The sequence below is a fragment of the Physeter macrocephalus genome, chromosome 6 (assembly GCF_002837175.3).
Source record: "Physeter macrocephalus isolate SW-GA chromosome 6, ASM283717v5, whole genome shotgun sequence".
Taxonomy (NCBI): Eukaryota; Metazoa; Chordata; class Mammalia; order Artiodactyla; family Physeteridae; genus Physeter; species Physeter macrocephalus.
This window is the reverse complement of record NC_041219.1, coordinates 27,359,234-27,370,116: the sequence shown is the minus strand read 5'-3', so window position 1 is coordinate 27,370,116 and position 10,883 is coordinate 27,359,234. Positions and strand designations below refer to the sequence as shown.

The window sequence follows — 10,883 nt, the reverse complement described above, 5'->3', positions numbered from 1 at the left end:
TTAGAAAGACTGTCTGATTTTGAGGGTGAACTGAAGATGAGGAGAATGCCCTCTCTGCCTCTGACAATGTCTGCAGAGAGTGATTTTGAAGCTATTTTGGGATGTGATCTTGGAGGCCCTTCTGGAAGCTTTTTATAGCTTTGAATAGAGCTACTATTTCGTGTAACCAGGGAATGGTGTTTTGGGGCTCCTGGACCCCAGCTTTCTCTTTTTTTCCCCAATCTCTGTCTTTATGGCTTTCTAAAAATATGAAGACCTGGGGTAAAACCAAAGGAGGATGGAGGTGAGGAGTCAAAATTCAAGGAATTTTACCATCCACTTCTTTTCTCATTCCTTCACACCTGCTGTTCATCCTGATATCTTTACTTTTTCTCTTTTGTTCTAGTTACATGTTGGAGGACTTCCCAAGATGGGAGGCTTCTTTATTGCCTCTTGAGATTTTTAATGCTCCAAAGATGTTTTACTTTGTTTGAATCTAAAGAATATTTTGCTGAAAGTAGTGTATAGCATTTCAGTTTTTGATTTGCCCTTGCATTGCCATGATTAAAACAAAACAAAACAAACTAGTCTTGAATTAAAGTACTAAAATCATTACTTTAAATGAGTTTAACACATGTTTGGAAAGGATTTGATTTTGTATATGCATCTTGTGACTATTTCAATATATAACCGTGCTGACAGAGAAATCTTTTTTTAGTATATGCACTGCAGGCTGTAGAGTGAAGTAGTGTAAGGTGTATAATTTTTCTTAAGTGAAGGCAGTGTGAATACAATATTCTCATTCATTGATTTTCATACCTAAAAGTTTAACTACTGCAGTGTTCTAAATGTTTTTGATTACACATACGTATTCAAAGTGTTGAAAATACATTACTAATATATAAAACTACATGTACTATTATTGTCAGTTTGTATATTGAATATTAACATTTTTCTGGCTAAATAATTTATAAATATAAATTAGATTATTTCTTCCCACACCTGAGTGGATTCTTCTTCTTGTGATGTGCTCATCCTGCTTTGAATAACATTAACGTTAAAGATGAAATTTCTGATCGTTTATTCCTCATTCTTTGTAACATTTGATAGATTCATAAATCAGTAAGATATTTACTGAACATCTATGGTGCCAGGCACTGTTCCAAATGCTGAGGATATAGCAATAAATAAACACAAATCTCCCCTTCTGTGTTACTTACATGCCAAACAAAACAAGTGAGATGTAATATGTTCGGAGGCCCTGGAGATAAAGTTGGTGTGGGGGGAGCAGGGATAGAGGGGGGAGGGTGTGGGATAGGGTGGAGTGGGGTTTGCAGATTCAATTATGGAGGCTTCACTGAGAAAACACATTTGAATGGAGATCTTGGAAACTGGGTGGGTGAGCTCTATAGAAAGTTGGGGGAAGAAAAGAGAGCACAAAGCACCTGAGGGAGGAGTATGCCTCGCAGGTTGAAGAACTACAAAGAAGCTAGTCTAGCTGGAACAAAGCAGATGAGGAGGGGGGATAGGGTGGCAGAAGCATAGCTGAAGATGGCTAAGAGATAGGTGGAATGAGGGGATCATGTAAAGCTTCTTTTGGGGGGCATTATAAGGACTTTGATTTTTAAAAGTTCTGTGGAATACAGATGGGGGTTGAGGGTCAGAAGCAGGTAGAACAAGTTAGTTGGCTGTTGCAGTCTGCCAGGTGAGAGCTGGTGGTGGCTTGGATCAGAAGTGTAGCAGTGGAGTGATGAGACTTCTGTCCAATTCCGGGTAGATTTTGAAGTTCAAGCCAACAAAATTTGCTTATCAGGTTAGATGGGTGGGGTATGAAGGAAAAGGTGGATCAGTTGGAAGGATGGATTTCTGGTTAACTGACACGAGGAAGGCTTTGAGGAGGAGCAGGTTGAGGGTGGGGAAAGGTCATGCTAAATTTGGGATGCATATTAGACATTTAAGAACAGCTGTCGAGCAGACAGTTATGGATAGAAGAGGCGTGATTCAGGGAGATACCTGTGCAGGATATGCTTTTGGGGCTTCAGCATATATGGAGTGGATTGAGTATTTAAATTCATTGGGCTGGATGAGATAACTATGGAAGTGTGTAGGCAGAGTAGAAGACTAGGACAGAGCCCTGGCACACTTCAATATTGGAGTATTGGGGAGGTGGGAAGAAACTGCAAGGAGCTGCTGCCATACAAGTAGGAAGAGAGCCAGGAGAGTGTGGCTGCAAGAAGCTGGATGAAGCCTTGCAGACCAAGGAGAGGGCAGACCAGCTGGGTAAGACGTTGTGTTTAAGTCAATTAAGATGAAGATTAAGTGTTAGCCATTTGATTTTACCATGTGGGAATCATTGATGACCTCACCAAGCAGGTTGGTGGCTAGAGCCTGATTGGAGAGTTGTGTTCAAGATAGGAGAGGAGGAGAGAAATTGGAGACATGCAAGTATAGATAACTTTGAAAGAGGAGCAAAGCAATGGGGCAGTAGCTGGTGGGGGAGAGTCAGGTCACGGTCATTTTCTCCTTTTTGGGGGGAGAAATTACAGAAAGTTTGTACAGTCTGGGGAAAGATCCAATAAAGAGGGGAAACTGATGATTCTAGAGAGGAAAGTGATGCTAGAGCAATGTCCATGAGTAGGTGAGAAGGAGATAAGATCTAGAGGTGAGGTTGGTCTTAGCCAGAGTGACAGCCATTTCATCCTTAGTAACAGGAGAAAAGGCTCAGAGCACATGGGCACACACATGCGGGTTGGTATACAAATGCTACAGTGGGAACTTAAGGAGGTTTCTATTTTCTCGTGAAATACAAAGCAGAGTTATCAGCCAAAAGTGAGGATGTGGATGGAGATATTGGAGGTTTGAACAGAGAAGAGGAAGGATATTAGTTATTTAGGAGAGAGGGAGAAAGATGGAAAAGAGAACTAATGATATGATTGCTGAGGGAGCAGGAAGGGTCCATTTGAGTTGTTGTCAATTTTAGAGACTAATCAGCGTGGTTGTGTATATTTCTCTAGTCCTGTTTAAGTGCCTAGGCACTTGTACTTATTTTGTTCCATTATATTTTTCAGAGGGGAGATTTTCAATGGCTTTAAAAACTAATTTTACTTTTTAAACAGCTTGGTTTTGGTAAAGTTTAAACAGAGCAAGTTACCTTACCTATGTAGTAATTCTAGTGTTTTTTTTTTTTTCTCTTTCCCTTGAGTATAAGATTAGTTTCATTAGTCTAATTTTATTCTCAACATATTTGTAGACATTTGTAGCTGGAATTGTATATGATATCAGTATTTGCTTGCAGTTGCTTTCAGCTGATTGTGATTATTTATGTTTTTTCCTTTGAACTTTGTATTTTATTAAGCTAAATAAAAACCATTTGGGGGATTGGAGAGGTTCTTTTATGTCCAATTCCAAGAGATAAATTTTCTAACTTTTATTTTGGTGTTTAGCAAAATGATATTTGTTTCACAAATGTGTTATGTTTTTCTGTTGTAGGAAACCCAGCGTTTGCTGGCAGAGCCAGTTCCCGGCATTAAAGCAGAACCAGATGAGAGCAACGCCCGTTATTTTCATGTGGTCATTGCTGGCCCTCAGGATTCCCCCTTTGAGGGAGGGACTTTTAAACTTGAACTATTCCTTCCAGAAGAATACCCAATGGCAGCCCCTAAAGTACGTTTCATGACCAAAATTTATCATCCTAATGTAGACAAGTTGGGAAGAATATGTTTAGATATTTTGAAAGGTAAGTGTTATCTTTATCATTATATGCTATTAAGATTTCTCCTTTTTCTCTTAAGCATTCCCTTTTGATAATCTGAATATTGTAATCTTACCTTATATAATATAAAGACCACAGAACTCTGTAGGAGGGAAATGCAGCAGTTCTGTGGCTGTTTTTTTCATGCTTGGTCATTCTGGGCCTGTTACCTTCATAGATAAGTGGTCCCCAGCACTGCAGATCCGCACAGTTCTGCTATCGATCCAGGCTTTGTTAAGTGCTCCCAATCCAGATGATCCATTAGCAAATGATGTAGCGGAGCAGTGGAAGACCAATGAAGCCCAAGCCATAGAAACAGGTATTTAATATTCATTCTCCTTCACACCACTTCCACTTTAAAAAACAACCTGTACCTTTTTTGGGGGGGATGGGGTGGGCGGGGGCTGCACTGTGCTCAGCTTGCCAGATCTTAGTTCCTGGGCCTAAGATTTCCTGGGCAGTGAGAGCACCGAGTCCTAACCACGAGACCGCCAGGGAATTCCCCTGTACCACCGTTTTAAAAACATCGTTTAGAGTCTTAACAAGAAGAAGAAAAAATACATTAAAAGGAAAAAAATCAGATCTTTCTTACAGTATGTAAATAACCTCTTAACAAAAGATGTTCAAACGCCATCTTATAGCCTGCTACATGACTCCCAAATTTAAAGAGGACCTGTAATTGGGAGATCTTGGACTCTTGCATAACTACACATGACTTAACAAATACCTGAGTGCCTGCCATTCATCTAGCAATACTTAAAGATAATGGAAGACCTTTAAGCTTCTTTGAGCTGTTTTTGGAATCTGTTTGATTAAACTAAACTATGTGTCAGTTTATAGTTAGGGAGTTTGCTACAGATTTTAACATAATTAATGAGGAATATTATATGTCTAGAAATGAAGAAGACAAAAGAAGACAGCTCTTTTCATCCTGTTGAATTTTGTAGAACTTTAAAATTCTATTGTAGTGTTTTGGTAATTAGACATATAGACAATCTTTCTGCCCTGATCCAGCTTATAGAAAATGGCATGAATTTAAGGGATTACAGCATGCTGTTTCCATAATTAAATTAATACCGTTTGCTTACTTTTTATAGAGTTTGGAAAGGAACATATTGAAGTAAGTAAAGTAATAATTGCGTGTTTGTTTTTGTCTACAGCTAGAGCATGGACTAGGCTATATGCCATGAATAATATTTAAATCGATCCGATCATCAAGTGTGCATCACTTCTCCTGTTCTGCCAAGACTTCTTCCTTTTTTGTTTGCATTTAATGGACACAGTCTTAGAAACATTACAGAATAAAAGCCCAGACATCTTCAGTCCTTTGGTGATTAAATGCACATTAGCAAATCTATGTCTTGTCCTGATTCACTGTTGTAAAGCATGAGCAGAGGCTAGAAGTGTCATCTGGATTGTTGCGAAACGTTTAAAAGCAGTGGCCCTTCTCTGCTTTTATTCATTTCCCCATCATGGTTTGAGTATAAAGCACTGTGAATGAAGGTAGTTGTCAGGGTTAGCTGCAGGGGTGTGGGTGTTTTTCTTTATTATTATTTTTTTTTGGTGGTGGGGGGAAGGTAGTTTTATTTTAATTTTATGGGCTCCTTTCCCCCTTTTTATGGTGATCTAATTGCATTGGTTAAAAGCAGCTAACCAGTTCTTTAGAATATGCTCTCTAGCCAAGTCTAACTTTATTTAGACACTGTAGATGGACAAGCTTGATTGTTTGAACCAAAATGGGAACATTAAACAAACATCACAGCCCTCACTAATAACATTGTGACTTTGCTGTCAAGTGTAGAATCCTCCCTTCAAGAAAAAGCTTGTGACCATTTTGTATGGCTTGTCTGGAAACTTCTGTAAATCTTATGTTTTAGTAAAATATTTTTTGTTATTCTACTTTGCCTTTGTACAGTTTATTTTACTGTGTTTATTTCATTTTTCCCAATGTGACAATCGTATTTAAAAATTAAAACTGATGGAACATTCTCTTTTGGTCTTCAACGTCTGACAAATTGAATGGCGAGAGGTAGATTTTGCCAGTTTCTTTTCACTAATGCAAAATTTGTGTTAAGATATATCACTGAATGGAGTATTTATAAGCTGGCCCTGAGCATGCCTAAAGCATCAGTATGTGACATTTTTTACCTCCTAGAAATTTGAAATAAATGTGTTTGTGTTGTCTGATTAGTTAGATGATCATTGGTGTCTTGCCACAATGTTTGAAAATTACTGTAGAGGAGAGTCACAGCACAGCCACACTCGTGACTGGCTTTATGTGGGACTTTCACATGTGCCACATTTGTGTCTGGCATTTGCATTATGACCTTGCTCTTAATTCTTGTCTCAGAACTTCATGTGTGACCACTGGTGTGTGTTATTAGGAAACACCAATCTGATAATCACTTGGGGTTTGCTCAGGCCATTTATGAGTCTTTCTTACAGACCTGCTGAGCAAATCTCAAGCAGTCAGCTTGCATAAGTGTCATCAGAAAGGTTTCTCCCTTAGAGGGCATCATATCCTCAATTAATGATTCTTACTGTCATCCCTCTAATATTTGCTATGGGAGCTCCTTTTCTTTAATTTGATAATCAACTCTTTTTTCTGCATTGACAGAGTTCCTCCCCCACAAAACTGTTCTTTCCCACCCTTCCATATCTAATTCCTGATTCTTGTTATTTTTAAGACATAAATGTAGTCAGTCATAAGTATGTAAATGTTAACCTGTGGGTTGGAACCTTTGTCTCTTGCAGTTTAAGGTAATGGATATTGTAGCCCATATGAATTTCCCCCCCCCTCTTATTCTCGTAACTTCTGGAGTTTTTTCAGAATGTGGTGTATTTTATTGTGCTCCTATGTAAGATGAAGAATTATCTATTAAAATTACATTTTCAACATACAAAAGTTTTTGATGACTGGTAACTGGTATCCTTCCAAATAAATGCATTGCTTGGAAACAAATGCTAGTTTAATTCAGAATGAAATTGTTCATAACCCTAATATCGTAAATTTAAAGACTTAACAGCAGTTGTCATTTATAACAATTCTTGAGCTGTTTAGAAGTTGTCTTGCCACTAAGGAAACTGAATCTCATTCTGGGGCCAAAATGAGTGAACACTTCAAGCAGTTAAATAGAGATCAGCTTTATTTATTGCAGATGGCACTGCTCATGATGATAGCTAGTATTACATAGTGATTTGTAAGTTATAAAATTCCAGATTTAAATCTGTTGCTCTACAAAAATGTATCTAAAATAGGCCTCTGATATCTACTGAGTTTTTGAGTTATAGATACACAGAAATGAAATAATTCAGTTTTCATTTCAAATACATGAATTCCTAATTTCATGGCATCATGGTTTTTTCCTTTGTAATTTTGATAAGAGTCCCCATTGTTTTGGTAATACTTCCTTTCTCAACCAGTGGGATGAAACAAGAACCAGTGTGTTGAGCTTTTTTTAGGATTTAAGGGGCTCTGGAAGAGTCCAAGATAAGAGTTCGAAAACTGGCAGCTACATCTGGCTTTGGGGCCTATTTTCCTTGGCCCACACAGTGTGGTTGGTTAAAACATTTTGAATTCAGTGCCAACATTTAAAAAAATCAGGAGACTCACATGAAAATCTAGAATTCTGATAACTTGAATGATCTGAAGTTCTGGCAGCAGCAGACATGACCTGCCTTATGTAGGGTACCTTCTGGGAGGAGCTGAGTGGCAGCCATCCTAAGAAGAGCTTGTCATTCTTAATTCAGTGACTCTCCAGCTGGTTAGAGTCCTCTCCCAGCCCACCTGCTCCTTTATGTAGTTCTTTTCGCTTGTAAGCCTTTGACTTTGTAACTACTAAGCTTATGGACACAGTTATTCATCAAGTAAAAGTGCCTAATATGTGCCCAACACTGTACTACTTGTTGGGGACGATTAGGTGTATGAGACTGGCATGGGACGTTCCTTTGTGGACCTTCTAATCTAATGGGGGAGGGGGGCATGGACAAAGAGCAGTTTCCACTCTGATGGAGAAGTGAAGTAAGCACTTGGGAGGGGTCGCTTTTCTGGATTCAGCACCTCCAGGCTGGGGAACAGCATGTGCAAAGCCCTGGGAGAGGAAAAGAATCTGAATATATTGATAAGTGCTTCTTGAAAGTCAACTCTGCCCATTCAGAAGCTTTTCTGAAATCCTGAGGTGTTATTAATAGGAGCTTTGTTTTTCATGTGATTTTTAAATTTTGTTGTCTCCTTTGCTGTGATTTGCTTCCACACTAGTTAGTCTTGGTCCTCTCAGAGGCTGTCTGAATGAGATCTCAGATTTGAAATTATGTAGAACTTAAATCCTGTTCTACACCAAGAACACACTTTTAATACAGTTTCAGAGCATTTAAAAATCAATACACAAAAGCCATAGGTGCTATGGTTTAGCACTATTAAAGGAGAGTGTGGCAGGGAAATATGGTATCCTTTAAGACATAAACACAATTTTAGCTAAATGGAACTAAATGGTATCATGGGAATGATAGGAATCGGCTTTATTTTTCTATTTGATGGTTCAGGAATCTTTTGGCTACTTACTCTAGCCACATCAACTTTTTGTTAATTGCAGTAGCAAAGGTTTAAAAATACAGCCTTACCTACAAAAGGTGGCAAAAAAAAAATGCCATGATTATAGGGCAGCTAATTCAACAGTCTATTTAAAAAATGTAATATTTCATTGGAATAATGTATTTTGGGGCTGGGGGCAACATTTCATTGAGCTATTTAGCATGCTGCTTAGTTTAAGAAATATCAGGGGTTTATTTTTAAATGACTTGATCACAAAAGCAAAATATGTTGACTGTAATAACTTGAAATATTAAGAATAAAAATCTGTACTCCACCATCCAGACTGGTGATACTTTGTTTCCTTAACCAATTCCCCCACCCCCCGAGTTAATTTCCATTTTTATCATTGAGGTTGGAAATTGGGAGGATTTGTTCCAAAAGTTGGCTTTGCTACAGCTTTATGTTACAAATTGGACAAGTTCCCACTGGCTGCAAAACTGGGAGTTGGACTAAAGTTTTTCCTGTTAAGTATGGAACTCAACATGAAGAGTCTGGGTCCTCCCTTCTCCCTGCAATTTCATCTTTGCTACCCTTTAGCTGATCTCATTTCATATGTGCCAGTTGGCGTAGCATTTCGAAAGCGTATGAATGCAGACTTGCTAACCAAGCTGAGCCGCTGTGGACTTGATGTAGTTGTTTCTGATTGGTTGGAGAAGCATATGGTAATTGTCTGAATATTTAGACCTTCCTTGTCTCGTAGCAGAGCAACAACTGAAATCCCATGATCTCGTAGAAATACATCTTATGGTTCTCATTAAGGAGATTTAACATTGCTCTGCTAAGCATTTTTACCTATGGGACAAAAAAAGCTTTAGAAATTATGAAAGATTTGATAACTCAGGTTCCTATCATGTGGAATAACTAGCACATTTCCATTTTACATATTCCTGATCCATATTCACCCACCGTGTGACTCCTTTTGAAATAGTTCATGATCTAGATTAGTAAATCCCAGTAACTCTTGTTTCATTATAACCTAGCAAGTTTACAAAGTATTCTGGCTTAGGTTCAACAGTAGATGACTCAAGAAGACTTACTCAGACCTGTCAAAAGCAGGTTAGACACGATATGTTGGTTACACTAAATTTGAACTTGGTGCTGTTTTCCTTATGTTTTGGCAGGAAGCATTAGGACTGTAAGTAACCAAAGGAGTAAGGCCAAATTCTTGTAATCCGTGTTTTTTCATTCTAAAACGGTAAATATTTCGGGCTCTGCAGGCCATGAGTCTGTCTCAATTACTGAACTCTGCCAGTGTGGTGAGAAAGCATCCATAGACAATTTTAAACAAATGGGCATGCTGTGCTCTTCTCTAACAAAACTTTAATTTTCACATGTCACAAGGTATTTTTTTTCCAAACACTAGAAATGTAAAAAACATTCCAAGTTTGTGGACTATACAAAAAACGGGCTGGGGACTCCATTTGGTCTGTAGGCTGAGTTAACCCCTACCTCCTTGGCAGTGATTGATCATTCCACTGCTCTTGTGTTAGAACCGATGGAGATGTGTGTCTCCTCCCCGTTTTAAAAAGTGATACGTGACTGTTACTCCAATAACGGAAAAGATTTGTGGTGCAGATTTCCTTTTTCTGCTTTGATAGTAATACATATATATTTTGATAAGTTATACACAGATTGGGCACTTATAAAACCCAGTTTTTTCATTTGAGATTATTGAACATTTTCACATTGAAAATTTCTCAGAACATTCACTTAAAAACTATATAGGATTTTTTTTTTTTGGCTGCACCTCTCGGCATGCAGGGACCTCCACCTGTGGCAGCGCATTTCTTTGGTAGCTGTATAGTGTCTATCAAGTAGATGACCATAATTTAACCCCCCGGTTTGTACATTTAAATTGATGCCAGTTTTATAAATAATACACATCTTTGACCATATTTTGATTTTGCAACTTGTTGAAGTATTTTTGTTGACTAGATTCCAGAAGTGGAATTGGTGAAAGGGTTATATGCATTTAAAATTTTGATAGTTACTACTACTACTCAGTTGCTCTCAAAAAGGCCATACCAGTTTACTCTGCATCCTTAACCTGAATGCCATTTTTATGTCTGTATAATATTCCATTATATGGATATATTACTAGTTAACCATTACCCCTTTGGGCCTGGGCATTTTATTTCCATGTCTCACCACTTTGGTTGCCTTATCTTGGTAGGTACATCTGTGTCCACATTCCTGGAGATTAGATTCCTAGTGTAGTAACTTGATTAAAAGGTATTTATTTCTTGATACACAGTAATGGCCAAGTATTTTTTATTTCACTAATTTGATTAAGGAATGAATTTGAGTAAAAATTGAGAAAAGCAGTTTAGAATTACAGTACTATTATAATGTCTGGCACTGGTGTTTAATTAGAACCAGGAAATGGGATGTCCAGAGGATAGTGTTCCACATATTGGGAAGAGTAACTTTTGGGATCATAATTAGTTGAAATCGCATCACAGTAGAGGAGTTTTAAGACTAGCTTCTGGGGACTTCCCTGGTGGCTCAGTGGTTAAGAATCCGCCTGCCAACTCAGCGGACACAGGTTCAACCCCTGGTCCG

General features: G+C 38.2%; 1 protein-coding gene across 1 annotated transcript; it reads left to right on the top strand.

Moving 5' to 3' along the window:
• The first annotated feature begins 277 nt into the window (after positions 1-277).
• Positions 278-5,628, top strand: UBE2N (ubiquitin conjugating enzyme E2 N). The gene is made up of 4 exons (XM_028490437.2): positions 278-283; positions 3,469-3,715; positions 3,909-4,049; positions 4,891-5,628. The coding sequence occupies exons 1-4, from the start codon at positions 278-280 to the stop codon at positions 4,929-4,931; spliced, it is 435 nt and encodes a 144-aa protein (XP_028346238.2). The 3' UTR covers positions 4,932-5,628.
• Positions 5,629-10,883: the final 5,255 nt, after the last annotated feature.

Excerpts from the sequence above, each read along its gene's own strand:
- UBE2N (XM_028490437.2), top strand. Across the intron at positions 3,716-3,908 it reads ATGTTTAGATATTTTGAAAG|ATAAGTGGTCCCCAGCACTG; the intron begins GTAAGTGTTATC and ends TTACCTTCATAG. Across the intron at positions 4,050-4,890 it reads AGCCCAAGCCATAGAAACAG|CTAGAGCATGGACTAGGCTA; the intron begins GTATTTAATATT and ends TTTTGTCTACAG.